This window comes from Paramisgurnus dabryanus, chromosome 21, assembly GCF_030506205.2.
Source record: "Paramisgurnus dabryanus chromosome 21, PD_genome_1.1, whole genome shotgun sequence".
In the NCBI taxonomy this organism is placed as follows: domain Eukaryota; kingdom Metazoa; phylum Chordata; class Actinopteri; order Cypriniformes; family Cobitidae; genus Paramisgurnus; species Paramisgurnus dabryanus.
In genome coordinates, this window is record NC_133357.1 from 23,613,355 (window position 1) to 23,629,435 (window position 16,081).

General features: G+C 42.8%; 1 protein-coding gene across 1 annotated transcript in view; it reads right to left on the reverse strand.

The window, feature by feature from the left end:
* samd10b (sterile alpha motif domain containing 10b) overlaps positions 1-16,081 on the reverse strand; it is a 98,637-nt gene that overhangs the window by 11,572 nt on the left and 70,984 nt on the right. Inside the window, exon 4 of the mRNA XM_065286324.2 lies at positions 9,571-9,711. Within this exon, the coding sequence (XP_065142396.1) occupies positions 9,571-9,711 (141 nt within the window). The remainder of the gene's footprint in view (positions 1-9,570; positions 9,712-16,081) is intronic.

Sequence of the window (16,081 nt, forward strand, 5' to 3'; positions counted from 1 at the left end):
GGGAACGTCTCGGTTACGGATGTAACCCTCGTTCCCTGAAGGAGGGAACGGAGACGTCACGTCGTGACCGACGAATTGGGAACTCGCTTAGAGAGACCAATCTGCTTCGAATACTACTAAAACGCCAATGAACTTGGCATTGAGATATTTGCATAATGCTGGCGCCGCCCCGCCAGGTGCGTATATAAGCAGCAGGTGCAAATAAGGAAATTAGCTTCTTTTTCGCTGAGAAAGCCGGAAAGTGTGACCGGCCGTAACAGCAGGTGGCAGCACCTGTGGCGACGGGACGTGACGTCTCCGTTCCCTCCTTCAGGGAACGAGGGTTACATCCGTAACCGAGACGTTCCCTTTCAGTCGGTCACTACGACGTCACGTCGTGACCGACGAATTGGGAATCCCTATCAAAACGCCACTAGGGGCTGACCTCTTCCAGTGACTGCGTAAAAGCCCTCCGGTTCCACTTAAGGAGGAGGAGGTAGGTTTTAGGGCAGAAGGCCGGGCACTAGATGTTCCTTTAACCCCACAGAAGTGCCAGCGACTGGGAAGCGCCCTACCTGAGCGGGATAGGAACGCTGCGGAAGCCACCACCCGTCTTAAGGGCTAATGGTGGGCGAAAGTCAACCGTAGTTGAGAAATAAAGACAGCCGTGGCTGTGTAAGCAAAGCAGTGCTCTGCTAAGGGAAACGTGGGCTGGTAGGATTAACCCCACGGAAAAATACTCACAAAGGAACCCGGTGGGACACAATGTGGAGCCCGAGCCAGACACGTAGGTTCGCGAGGATACAGCTAGTGAAAGGCTGACAGCCAATGCTCCGCAACAAAGGCTGCCAAGGCAGCGGAGGAAGAACAATTCAAACCATTACGCATTTTTGTTCTGAAGGCCTTCCATACTGACACAGTTATGAAGCATCAGTTGGAGGCTGCAAGCCGACCTGCGAGACTGTTCTCCGTGCTCCCCCTGGTGAGGAAAGAACACGAGAGGATACAGGCTCAATACGAACACTGTAAAATCTAATGAACGTATTAGGTGTCGCCCAACCAGCAGCTCTACAGATGTCTGTTAGCGAGGAACCACGAGCTAGAGCCCAAGATGAGGCAACGCTCCGTGTGGAGTGCGCTCTCAAATTAAAGGGGCAAGGAATACCCTGAAGATTATAAGCCAGGGCGATAGTATCAACTATCCAATGAGACATCCTCTGCTTAGTGACAGCTTTCCCTTTCTGCTGGCCACCATAACAAACAAAGAGCTGGTCTGAGGTCCTGAGGCTTTGCGTGCGATCCACGTAGAGTCGCAGTGCGCGTACGGGGCACAACAAAGCCACGGTTGGGTCTGCGTCCTCCGGAGGCAGCGCTTGCAAGCTCACCACTTGGTCTCTGAAAGGAGTCGTGGGAACTTTGGGCACGTAGCCTGGTCTGGGCCTCAATGTTACGCTTGAGGCAGCAGGACCAAACTGAAGGCACGAGTCGTCAACAGAGAATGCATGTAAATCCCCTACTCTCTTCACTGAGGCCAATGCTAGCAGGGTCAGAGCTTTCATTGATAAAAGCTTCAGACTCGCAGACTGCAAAGGCTCGCGGGGGGGCCTGAAGGGCTTTCAGCACCATGGACAGGTCCCAGGGAGGAATAGAAGGAGGGCGCGAGGGGTTTAGCCTACGAGCGCCTCTTAGAAATCTAACAACCAAATCATGCTGGCCAACTGTTCTGCCGTTAATAAGTGAGTGATGAGCAGAAATAGCAGCGATATCAACTTTAATGGTGGAGGGTGACAGCCTACCGTCTAACCTATGTTGAAGATATAAAAGCACGGTGTTAATAGGGCATTCTCTGGGGTCCTCGCGTTGCGAAGAGCACCAGGTGACGAAAAGGTTCCATTTAAACGCGTAAGCCCGTCTCGTAGACGGAGCTCGTGCCGCGTTGATTGTGTTAGATACCGCTTGCGGTAAATCACCTAAACCTTGCGCGCGCTCAACGACCACACATGGAGATCCCACAGGTCGGGGCGCGGGTGCCATAATGTGCCCCCTCCTTGAGAAAGAAGGTCCTTCCTCAGGGGAATCCGCCAGGGAGGGGCTGTCGTGAGGAGCATTAACTCTGGAAACCAATTCTTGCTCGTCCAATATGGGGCGATCAGTAAAAGGCTCTCCTCGTCCTGCCTGACCTTGCACAGTGTCTGTGCGATTAAGCTCACTGGGGGGAATGCGTATTTGCGCATCCCCCGAGGCCAGCTGTGTGCCAATGCGTCCACGCCGAGGCTGCCCTCGGTTAGTGAATAAAATAGGCGACAGTGGGTATCGTCCGGCGACGCAAACAGATCTATCTGCGCACGACCGAACTTCTTCCAAATTAGCTGGACCGTCTGGGGGTGGAGTCGCCATTCGCCGGGGCGCGCAGCTCGAGAAAGCGCGTCCGCTGCTGTATTGAGCGAGCCCGGAATGTGAATGGCACGAAGGGACCTCAGATGCTTCTGACTCCAAAGGAGGAGATGACGAGCGAGATGCGACAGGTGACGGGAGCGCAAACCGCCTTGACGGTTGATATACGCAACGGTCGCAGTGTTGTCGGTGCGTACTAGTACATCCTTCCCTCGCAGCTCCGTAGCGAAGCGTACAAGTCCCAGATATACTGCCCACAACTCTCGGCAATTGATATGCCAGTGCAACTGGGGTGCTGTCCACACCCCTGAAGCTGTAAGCTCGTCGTACGTGGCACCCCAGCCCGTGTCGGACGCATCTGTGTGTACAACAGCATGCCGAGCGATCTGTCTCATGGACACACCGGACCTGAGAAACGCGGGGTCCGACCACGGGGGGAATGTTAGGCGACACGCAGGTGTAATGGTTACACGATGGATGCCGGCGCGCCACGCTCTCCTCGGGACTCGATCGTGAAGCCAACGCTGAAGCGGTCTCATATGGAGCAGCCCGAGCGGTGTCACGGCCGCTGCTGCTGCCATATGCCCCAGGAGCTTTTGAAATTGTTTCAGCGGGACCGCATTCTTCCCTCGGAATGAACCGAGGCAAGTCAGAATTGACTGGACGCGCTCTTCTGTCAAACGCGCCGATAAATCGATCGAGTCCAGTTCCATCCCGAGAAAAGAGATCCTCTGCGTGGGGCAGAGTTTGCTCTTTTCCCAGTTGACCCGAAGACCCAAACGGGCGAGATGCCGAAGCGTTAAATCTCTGTGTTCGCAAAGCGTCCGTCGAGAATGCGCTATTATAAGCCAATCGTCGAGGTAAGCCAATATGCGAACGCCGCTCTCTCTGAGGGGTTTTAACGCCGCCTCCACTACTTTCGTGAACACACGGGGAGAGAGGGATAGCCCGAACGGTAAAACTTTGTACTGGTATGCCCGTCCCTCGAATGCAAACCGGAGAAACGGTCTGTGACGAGGGAGAATGGACACATGAAAGTACGCGTCTTTCAGGTCTATAGCCGCAAACCAATCTTGGGGGCGAATTGAATTGAATATTTGCTTCGGTGTTATCATCCTGAAAGACCTCCTCTGCAGAGATTTGTTCAGAACGCGCAAATCCAAGATCGGTCGTAACCCCCCGCCCTTTTTGGGTACTATAAAATACGGGCTGTAGAAGCCCGATCTCATCTCGGTTGGAGGGACCGGCTCGATCGCGTCCTTCGCCAGCAGGACTTCGACCTCTGCACGCAGTACATGTGCATCGGACGCTTTCACCGTGGTGAAACGAATGCCCGAGAATTTGGGTGTGTGCCGGTTGAATTGTATTTCGTAACCGAGGCGGACAGTGCGTAAAACCCAACGAGACGGGCTGGGAAGCTGAAGCCAAGCCCCCAGGGACCGTACGAGGGGAATTAACGGCACTACCGGGGTACCCGCGGGGGGGCGGCGGAGCGGGACAGGTGGTACTGCCGGTACGTCTGCTGGGACAGCATAAGTATCTACAGTATGTGTGTGTGTGACACTGACCTGAGCCCGCTGAGGGTGACGGTCGTCTGGTCTCCTCAGCGGAGAGCACAGACTCCGAAGAGGGTGCTGGTGGTCCCGTCTCCTCAGCGGAGAGCTGGAACTCCTCAGAACACCCGCTGGCGATAGAGGAGAGGGAGGAAGAGCATGTAAATGCCCGCTCGCATCTCTCTCGATCCTCTGAAGACCTGGAGAAGGAATAGGAATGCACTCTTTTTGTGGTTTTGTGGGTGCCGGCTGAGAAGCCGGCGGAACAGAAACAAAACGAAACCAAGGATTCTCCATCCGGCCCTCTACCGGTGGAGGGAGCGGTGCCATCACCGTCTCCCGAAGAGTGATCCCATCCGATTCCAGGTCGCCCGTCTCAGGGCCGCTTCGATTTCCGTTTACCACGGGAAGCGGGTGGGGCGGGCGGGGCGGGCTGCCGACGGCTGTTCCCCCTCCGTGGCCTGGAAGATGTTCTAGTGGGGGGGGGTGGAGGCAGCCGCCGCAGGGCGCCCTCGGCGAGGAGCAGACGGGCCCGCCGGCGCTGGAGGGCGAGATGCAGGTCGCTTGCGCCGGGACATGATCTGGGCGATCGCCTCTGTCTGCTTCTGGGCGGCGGAGAACTGCTGGGCAAAAGACTCCACCGACTCACCGAAGAGGCCAGCCTGCGACACTGGAGCGTCCAAGAACTTATTCTTCTCCGCATCCGACATGTCAGCCAGACATAGCCATAAGTGGCGTTCCTGGACCACCATCGTGGACATGGCACGACCAATCGCCTGCGCTGTCACCTTCGTAGCGCGAAGAGCCAGGCCACCCTCGGATGCTGCGGCGTCGGTGGACCCGGAGGGCGGCACGATGGATTCTAGAGACATCGTAGAACACGACGCTGAAGTCTCCATCGGCACATCAACCGGCTGTGGATGAGGAGGCTGAGAGCCTGAGGACGAATCCCCCGCTCGGCTCAGCACAGTGATGCGCAGGTCGTCTTTAGAGAGCTTCACAGCCGCACCGTGGCGGCGTTCAGCACTCGCATGACGAGGGTTGCGTTTTTCCCGGAGGAAAGACAACCGTCTGCGCAAATCCACAAGGGACATGTTCTCGCAGTGAGAACACTTACCCCCAGCGAACGCTGCCTCTGCGTGCTCGATGCCCAAACACGAAAGACAACGCTCGTGACCGTCCTTCGGACCCATGTATTTGCCGCACCCAAGATCGCACGGACGAAAAGCCATCCTGAAAAGGACGCTGATGTCCGGATATACGAGAGAGTGGCTGCCTTTAACAAGGCACAAAGCTCTCTCGTATCACTCTTTTAGGGAAATTCACTCAGATGCTCAGTTGATGATGCGCACAGGGAAAGGCAACGCACACACTAAACTCAAAACAAAACAAAGATGTAGAGTCGTGGAATTAAGCGAAGCGTCCGCTGTGGTACTGCTAGTCCAACCAACTTCAGCAATCGAATCCCACCAGAGTAGAGTAGCTTCTCAGTAGCAGATACTGCCGGCTTTCGAAGCGATAAAAAGCTAATTTCCTTATTTGCACCTGCTGCTTATATACGCACCTGGCGGGGCGGCGCCAGCATTATGCAAATATCTCAATGCCAAGTTCATTGGCGTTTTAGTAGTATTCGAAGCAGATTGGTCTCTCTAAGCGAGTTCCCAATTCGTCGGTCACGACGTGACGTCGTAGTGACCGACTGAAAGGGAACAACAGTTACATTCGTAACCTGAGACGTTTTCATGTATCAAACACAACTATGCAAAAAAGCATTTTGGTATGAATCAACATTCGCATACAGAAGATATAAACATTTAAAGCAAACTGTTTAGCACGTGTGCTTAATAGGCTGGAAAAGGATTGATATTATCCTACACTACTTGAGGAATTATATAGATTTTTTTCCAGAAAACTTCTTGCATAAAATAGATGCAAGCACTTTCAATGACCTGTATCCATATATGTATATTTTCAAAAACTTCCCAGGGCCTTGAATTATAAACAAAGAAGAGGATAGAAGTCGTCCACTGGAACAACCCTGGTGCTTGTAACATCAGAGCTTGATATATAAACATGAGAACATGAATAAAATGTAAATCTCTTAAATATGTCTTTAATAAACATTATAATTTCAAACAGAAATCTCAAGGTTTGTATTTTATTCCTCATCCAGTTGTACATTTACTTCAAATATACGCCAATAATTTTCAATCATAAGTAAAGAATTAGTGTTTTAAATGGTAAAGTTTCCATACTTTGCTTTAAGAGTGTACAGAATTGCCTTGAGGTCGGTCATTTTCTGATGCGGAGCCAGTTACAAAAATTGCTGTGCACACTTCCACATGAAACGGGGTCTCACGCACCCAACGCGCACGACCGCCCACTCCACGTTGACGTCATTTTTGCAGCACGCACCAACGCGCTTATGCAGACGCGTCGAGTATAAACAAAGCTTAAGCACGCTGTGTACAAATGTTTTCAATCCCAGCTATCATCAGTAGGAATTGCTGACATGTTTTAAAATGGTGTTATGTCTTTATGTAAAGACAGTGATTAAAATAATATAAGGTTGGATTTGGTGACTTACATCTACAACTCAGAAAAAAAAACATAAGATAAAGAAATTTACTTTCATGCCTCCAAAACACTCTTTGTTTAATACTTTAATGAAAACACAAAACTTTTCACAAATTCAAAGAAAATCATCTTCTACAATTAATCCAGCGTTAGTTTGTGCCCCGCTCACCCCTTCATAAATCAGACGGGAAATCTGTCTTAAGCTATAGGGCCCTATTTTAACAATCTAAGCGCATTGTCTAAAGCGCACAGCGCAACGTCTAAATGGGCGTGTCCGAATCCACTTTTGCCAATTTAATGATGGGGAAAATGGTTTGTGCGCCAAGCGCATGGGCAAAAAGAGTTGGTCCTATTTTTTGTTGAGTAATGGGAGTATTTTGGGCGTAACGTGCAATAAACCAATGAGAGTCTCAGCTCTCATCCCCTTTAAAAGCTAGTTTGCTGACGCTATGTTTAATCCCTATTTAGATGACGGACTTTGTAAACTGAAAAACTAAGCTGAGGAAGAAGACCACCAGTTTAAGATTAATGTTAAATAATTGTGTTGTTTTTCACTTTTGTATTGAAATTGTTATTTTTTTATTTAAACCTTTAAAACCAGTTTTCTTTTAGTCATGGAAGTAAAAAGCAGGCTTTTATTTGCTTTAAATGTATGGTGATCCAATATCATCAAAAAATTATTTACACAAGTATGTAAGAAAATGTTTGTACTCTAAAAATACTTGTAACAAACATGAGATAAAGAATTTACAAACGGCTCTCCGCACGTTTCAGCACTTGGACAGCGTCAGTTTTTTTAAGCATTACTTAAAAATGTTTCTCATCTCACCATATCCACAGGTACAGAGTCATCATATACAATAAATCCATGGGGTAGCATTTAAAAAAAATATTTAAAAACAGATACATTTGTTTAAAGAAAAGCATTTATTTACTTACCAGGCCGCAGGTGAAGCAGCTTTTTGTGCCTTCTAACGTCTCATAATCGATCCTCATTTATGTCCAAGACTCAATAATAATCTTTTACATTCAATCATTTAATCGTTCATATTTAAAAGCGTTTTTGGGCTGCTGCGCATTCATGTATGTGATAAGCAAAATCGCGTTGTTGTCCCGTTTATAGGCGCATATTACTAATGCGCTCTTTAAATAACAAAAAACACTATTGCGCCATTGACTTTAGACTTTAGACCAGGTTTTTGTTGGTCAATAGCTTAGTCTATTTTAATTGCCCCAAAATAGCAACGCGCCAACAATGCGCCTGAACACACCTCGTTTTTAGATCAGAACGCCCATGGGTGCAAAAGGGGGCGCAAATGCATTTGCTATTTAAACAACGTGGCGCTTAACGTGAAAATGATAATTGCGCAGGGTGGAAACTAGCAAAAGACACTTGCATTGCGCATTGCGCTGCATTGCGCCGGGTGTAAGATAGAGCCCATACTGTTGTATCTCTTCTTATGTTCTCATATAAATGTAACATAAAAAAAAATTTCCGCAGTTTCTCTGCCAACTGCACGAGTCGACGCAGACTTTTATGCGTTACTTTGTGCTTACTTTTTACAAATTTGAACAAAAAAGCACAAAGTAATCCCTAAAACCAATGAAATACAGTACTGACTTATTCAAGTGCATTTCAAAAGTTTTTCACAAGGCATAAATTATAATAAAAATTCCTACCATAAGGTGCACAGCTGCAGTTCCCTAAGAACCATCTGGGCTGTTCAGTTTTTGTATATTTAACCAATAAATGTTTTCCAGTAAATGATAAAAGGTATGATACCCAGTGTCAGATTCAGTCTCCATCACATTTGAAGAGTGACAAACATCTTTAAGAAATAAGTTGTATAGAGAATCTAACAAAAAAATTGCATGACATTATAGTTTGAGGAGATCAGATTTTGGACCAATATGGGTGGGGCTTTAAAGTATCCATGCAGGATGCATATAATAGTGTATAAATATGCAGCAAGCAATAAATAAAATATGTCGCGGTTAAATTGCTGCATCCTACAATGTAAAAAGTGAAAGTTGGATCTAGTTGAAAAAATATTTTCTCACATTGTTGAAACCTCAGCACAACTGAAAAAACATATAACCCAATGCTGGGGATTCTGAATATTTGAATGCAAAAATCTTACATATGGTGACTAATTGATTTTTCCATCAACCAATACACCATAATAATCCAAAACTTTACCAAAAGAGCTCAGATAAATATGTCAGATAAAACGTCTGATAAATATTTCATATTTTCATTCACAGCTGCTAAATCAAATATGACAGATGGCCTCCCATTAGAAATCCACTGGAAACCCTGCTGGCTAAGACACTCTGCCTGGCACATCTAAGAATAAACTCCACATAAGAAGCGTCCTACAACCCTAACAGCCAAAGAGTCCCCTTGAGCCAGATTTAACTCAATTTGACAGGTGATGCCAACAATCAGAAACAAGATAACCAGCATTGTCTCGACGCCTTCCCTTTAAAAACAACCTTCACCTGTCCGAGCCCTCACCTACAGCCTCTCTCTGTACTTCAGGTACAGATTTTTCAAATGGGTGGCTCAATTAGTTTCCTTTATAATAGCACGAAGTCCCGGACCTGGTGAACTGTTAAATTGAATTTGCCCCCGTGCTATTGGTAGAATTCCCTGACACAGTGTTAAAGTGGTCCCTAATTCCCTTTCCTTGTTAATGTGAGGGCACGCTGGGGTTTGACACTTGCTGAGTTGGGAGTTCTCTGTAGGGACTCTGATACTTGGTGTCATCAACTCTTTTGAAACTTTAATAAGCTGTATTTAAGCTTTTGATAAAAAGCAGGTTTTCTTGAACAGAAAAAAGAATGATGAGCACCTGCGGTTCAATATGTAGAACGTGGTGCTAACAACACTGGATGAGTCTTAAACATCTTGTAACACCTATAAATATAAATGTAGACGTACTGTATAGCGGGAATCAAAATGATATTTTTGAAAAACAAAGGTTTAGAGAGCCATAATGTAAAGACAATAATTTAAATAAAACTGTATGGTGTTTTTTATAAAGGGTAACAATGTTCCTCTCACCTCTGCTAAGGAGCTGTAGGTTGCGCACTTCTTCTCTGACCTGTAGTTGTAAGACCTGCTGCAGGACCTCTTGTCTCAGTGTCTCCTGGACTATACCCATCCTTTCCAGCTTCTCCCCATTCAACCGCAACAGGGCACGACCTGAAAGATTCGGCAATTAGTTTAAATGGCGAGTAATGTGGGGTTTTTAAATGGCGAGTGGGAATAGAAGAGGCATCTGGAGGAAATTTGATCAATAGCATGGAATCCGTTTACGTTTGTTGAAATCTCCCAGAGGCAATCAAATTACTGACATTTGCCAACAGAACAGGCCTACAAAAAAAACGCTTTCTGAACATGACACTTTTATCCACACACATTTAATCAGACTCTGTGCTGTGACATCTCAGTATTACTCCCAGGCTATTTCAAAAGTAGAATATGAATCCAGCTTAGATGAATCATTGTTTTAAATGAATTCTACTGCTGCGTCACATCTGTCATTGTCTTTAATAAAACAGACAATTACGTCAATCTCAGTAAAAGAATATAAATAAAAGATGACAGTTTGATTTATTATTTTTGCCGCCAATAATAGCATGGCACAGTAGTGCTTCATTTAATAACCAATATTGTTCCATGTTAAATTTAATTCTGCAGATTTTCTTCCAAAACCAGCACAGGAATGTGGAGAAAAGCCAGCATCAAGAGAGAACAGGCAATTTTTTATTTTTAACTCTTTCCCCCGTCAACGTTTTTTTTTTTTTTTTTGACGAGATAACTCAAAATAAATCCATGAGGGGGGGCTGGGGGAGCCAGGCCCCCATTAGATAAAAAAATACATTATATTCCAAAACAAATATAGGTTCTTAGTTGGGCTGTCAAAATTAACATGTTCCTCACACAATTTTTTTAATGTTTCGATTAAAGCAAAAGCACAATTTCTTACCCTGCATGTAGTTGGATAAATTGAGACAGTAAATAGTTATCAAACATCTAAAATAATCTGAGAGGTGTACCATCCTAAATGCTTAACTAATACAAAGATGCGTGTCCATCCACATGTGTGTCTGAGATTTTGGGTTCATGCATGCAGGAATTAAAAAATAAAGTGCAGGACTTGCTTGATGTTAAAATAGTTATTAAGAGAGATAAAGTTTGGTCCCTGATTGATGTTTAAAGAGTTATTAAGAGGCATTACAAGTGAAAACAATCTTCCTCGCACTGACTGGCATATGCATATAGACAGAATTACAGTTTACATTTTTTTATAATAATTTATAATATATAATAATAATAATAATAATAATTTGACAATAATTCAGGCAGATATAATCTGTTATGTCTTAAGTAAATGTTTGATTACCGGTTGAGGAAAATATATATAATGTGTAACATTATATTAGATCCTTGCAGTAGATTCTTAATGTCAATCAAACAATAAAAGAAAGGACATTTTTAACAAATATTGTTTTTGACTTTATGTGTGCCAAATCTATAAGTTTTACCAGTGATTTTAAGGTATGGATGCAGTGATTTGGTTCCTGAACCTTGAAAAAAGTATTTGTTCAAAATATTTGACCATGTCCATGTTGATTAGAGTATTAAAAACTTGAAAAGTGTTAAATGAAGGTAAATATAGAACAGATAAAAATGTGCGATTAATCGTGCGATTAATCACGAGGTAACTCATGACAATCATGTGATTAATCTAGATTAAATATTTTAATCGATTGACAGCCCTAGTTCTTACACATTTTAAAACATTATTAAAACGATTTAAAACATTTATTAATCTGAACATAATATTTGTATATCAAAACGTGGCACTCTGTAAAGTCACTTTTTATCCAGCTGTCCAATCACGATGGAGGAGAGGCGGGACAAATACTACACCAACCAACCGGATCATCGTACCTTTACTACTGAACAACACCATAAAAATTAATATAGCTTGTCAATTATTATACTATAGACTATTTCATCGGACACACTCGCATTCCCATGGTTACGTGCCTGGCCCAAAGTTAACCTCTGGTTTGTGCTTGTTTTTCAGTCTGGATAGTAAGTAAACTGACCTTTGAAACAAAAATTGTATCTAAAATAAAAAAAAATTTGATTTCCAAAAGACGAGGGGAGACCGTGATCATGCATTACCGCTGTGCAGATTTGGCCAATATTTAACACACCGTACTACCACAATCTTAATACAAATTGATTAAACAAATTAATTTGTATTACAGCAACCAAAGCACACGAGCTCAATAAAATATTGCACTTCCAAGGCGCCCTTAAGCACTTGTTTTTAGAACAACATCTGGCGTAAATAAAAACCTTTGGTTACCTCAAGATTATATAAATGAATGACCTAATGTACTGTATATTGCATATGAATTTTTCATTATGATTTTATTTGTATTTTGAATTAGTCATTGAATGTTGTTGTGTTTAAGTAAAGAAAATGTCCTTAAATTAACTAACCCTGTGTAGTGGGTAAGGCATTTAACTTCTTAACTTTAATATAATTGTTGTTTATATTTACTGACAAACTGTTTTAAATTTCAATATTTGATCCCTATGTATAAAAAAACGTTGTGATGTCACCAGGGTCCATACCACTGTTAATCTTTAATATCCCTTCAAAATAATGATTTTAAATAAAGAATAATGAGTGTATAATTCACTTTAGACAGCTTGCTAAATTGTTTAGCGTCTGTGCACTTTATTTCCACTTTTCTTCATTTTATTGAGAATAAATGCCTTTTTAATGTGACACTATAGGAAAAGGGAGCAGCTTCATTTAAAGAGTGTATGTAAGCGCATGGTCAAAACTGATAATGTAAAGCTTTCACATGTACTTCTCTGTCCTATCACGGTCAAGCCTCGTCCTTTAAAAACAACACAAAGCCAGAGAATTTATCGCCTCTTGTCCTGAGTGTGCTCACTCTAATAAGGCACATCAATCACTGCATTTTCTCTTATAATCTAATCATCCATTCTCATTCATACCTGGCAAGTACACAGACAGTCCCTCACAAGAACACCACACATACAGATTACACAATGAGCATCTATTTCAGGCAACATTAATGAATGTGTTGAATTTCCCCACATATTGCATTGCGTAATGATTACTAATGTTGTGTTACGTAAGGCCCATTGTGTGACCTTGGATGAGCTTATTGATTTGTGGGGTCTGTGCCCAGAAACATCAGCACTGGATGGCTTTTTCCTTTGGCAAATGAAACATAATGACTTTAATGAATGTCTGGATGTTTCACCTGATGAAATATCAGTACTGGAGGGGCGAGAGTATGACTGTATATGTGCGTGTGGTGGTTTGGGGGTTGGAAAGAGATGATTGTGGTTTTACACACCTGTCACAAGGTGTCTCTTGAGAAACGCCTTCGTGCAGCATTTAATTGCTTTTTCATAAGTAAAATTAGGTTAGCGAAACGTCTTGTAGGCGCTAGCCATGTGTTAAAGAGCCCATGAAATCGGTGTTAGAGTTTGTGGTTTTATAGCGTGCTAGCTGTCTATAAGAGTTCATGTCTATGTGCTTCGAAGCCATTTACATTTATTAATTCAGCAGACGCTTCTATCCAAAGCAAAACCATATGCTAATGCTAATTAAAAGAAATACATTTATATCACCTTAGGAAAATATATAATTTAGCCTTATTCTGCACTACACAGACTACTTTGTTCTATATAATAGTATGTTGAATGAGAATATATTTAATTTCATTGATTCTTTAGGCTCAGCAATCCATTGTACTTTAATAATAGGTCATATAAAGGATATTCAATGAGGAAAAAATTATTATGGAACTTGATTTTATATTTGAGGAAGTAACTAAAATTTAATTCCAGCATTTTAACATCGACATTTAAGCATGCTACTGGACTACAAATTGTATATGCTTTGCAAACAAGTATATGACATTAATATTTTTTATCTTCTCATTATATATGAAGAGTTTGGTTCCAAAACGCAATAAATGCCATTTTTGAAAAAAATGAGTTACTGCCAGAATCAGTATTATATCAGGTCAGTATTAAAAAGTAAATTCTTAATTTGACGCAAAATCCATTATCCGCCATGTTATTGTGTTATCTTTTCTCCCTTTTTTCCAAAATGCAATAAACGCCACTCCCCCTTTTCTACAGAATGCCATAAATCCACTCCACAGATTGCAGCGCACCATTCACGCAATGTAATCAAACAATGGCGGCGCGCTGAGTACACGGAATCCTTGTTTTCCTCATCTACTATGTACTTCCTGATCAGCAAACAAACAAAAACAAAATAATACTTTAATGGCATTGATAAACCTGTGATGGTTTTCTGTGACGGGAAAGAAACGTAAGCCATCAACATCTAATAATTTTCGCAAGAGACAGGTGCTTGTTTGCCCGGGCCGACAGCATCAAGTTTCTGTCATGATAACACATTGACCCCAGGGGATCTTATGAAAAACTTTCCATAATTTTACTCAAAGTCAATGAAAATCGAGCAGGACCAAAACATTTTACAGCTGATCGCTGTGAAAAACGTTAAGCCACGACGTCAAGTATAACCGCAGCAATGACAGTGTTCTTAATATGACAAAGTAAGTGTTTTGATTAATGACATTAATGTTTATATTTTTAATTAGTGTGTACAACTAGTCAACTAAATGAATATAACATGGCAAAGATGAATGCACATTAATATAGGCTATTGATTCAATAGATTTATAGCATTTTGAATAAAAACTTGTTATGGATTTATTGCATTTTGTGGAAAAAATAATCCGTTTTTATAATAAATCTTTGAAAATCAAGTTATGGATTTGAATTTTTTATGTTTTTATAACCTAAAGATGCTATGTGAAAGTTTGTAACAGAAAATAGTGGTTTTCATCTTGTCACTTTCTTGGTATAGAAAACACGTTTTTACCAAAATTTGTCAAAATGGATTTATTGCGTTTTGGAACCAAACTCTTCATATACATATACACTCACCTTAAGAATTATAAGGAACACCATACTAATTTGACCCCCTTTCGCCCTCAGAAATGCCTAAATTCTACGTGGAATTGATTCAACAAGGTGCTGAAAGCATTCTTTAGAAATGTTGGCCCATATTGATAGGATAGCATCTTGCAGTTGATGGAGATTTGTGGAATGCACATCCAGGGCACGAAGATCCCGTTCCATCACATCCCAAAGATGCTCTATTGGGTTGATCCATGTTCTCATTCTGTTTAAGCTAAATTCTGACTCTACCATCTGAATGTCTCAATAGAAATCGAGACACATCAGACCAGGCAACATTTTGCCAGTCTTCAACTGTCCAATTTTGGTGAGCTTGTGCAAATTGTAGCCTCTTTTTCTTTTGAAGTGGAGATGAGTGGTACCCGGTGGGGTCTTATGCTGTTGTTGTAGCCCATCGGCCTCAAGGTTGTGTGTGTTGTGGCTTCACAAATGCTTTGCTGCATACCTCGGTTGTAACGAGTGGTTATTTCAGTCAAAGTTGCTCTTCTATCGGCTTGAATCAGTCGGCCCATTCTCCTCTTACCTCTGACAAGGTATTTTTGCCCACAGGACTGCTGCATACTGGATGTTTTTCCCTTTTCACACCATTCTTTGTAAACCCTAGAAATGGTTGTGCATGAAAATCCCAGTAACTGAGCCGATTGTGAAATACTCAGACCGGCCCGTCTGGCACCAACAACCATGCCACACTCAAAATTGCTTAAATCACCTTTCTTTCCCATTCTGACATTAAGTTTGGAGTTCAGGAGATTGTCTTGACCAGGACCACACCCCTAAATGCATTGAAGCAACTGAATGGTTGATTAGATAACTGCATTATGGTATTTTGCATTCAAATGAATAGTGCTCTCTAGTGCCTCGCTTTTCCAAATGCGTGTTGCAACTAAGGTAGCTGTTATGTACTCACTGATCTCCTTGTCCGTTTCAGCTGGTTCATGTGTTCTGAACAAAAGCCAGATCATTGGCAGAGGTCTTATGACACCAATGAGGACATATTTATAAATAAAGACATTGATTTTGACTTAAAAAACTACACATTCCAAGTTACACATGTCCGTTTAAAGTAATACCACCCAAACTTGAATAAAGAGGGGGAGTTCTGTTGTTCCCATTTGCGACAAGCCACTTGATTCAGAACCGAATAAATTCCCGACAAATACATGCTCTTCAAGCTTAAGTCTCTACAAGTCTTTCCTGGTGTATTTTCCATACACCTCTCTTCATGTTAAAAAGTATCAATCACTGATGTATATCCCTTAAAGCCTGATGTATAGGCTGTTAAATCAATTGGTGGTGCATTTAACTGCTAGGGGCTTATGGGGAATCATCTGACAGAGATGCCCCACTGACTGCAAGTTCTTCAATGGAGCAGCCTTTAATGCCCTGGGGGCTTTGGGCCAACAATGTGCCAAAATTGACCCAGTTTTCACACATTTCAGTAGAGATTAAATTTGCTTCCTGGTCACTCACAATAGGCTGTGAAAAGCAATTA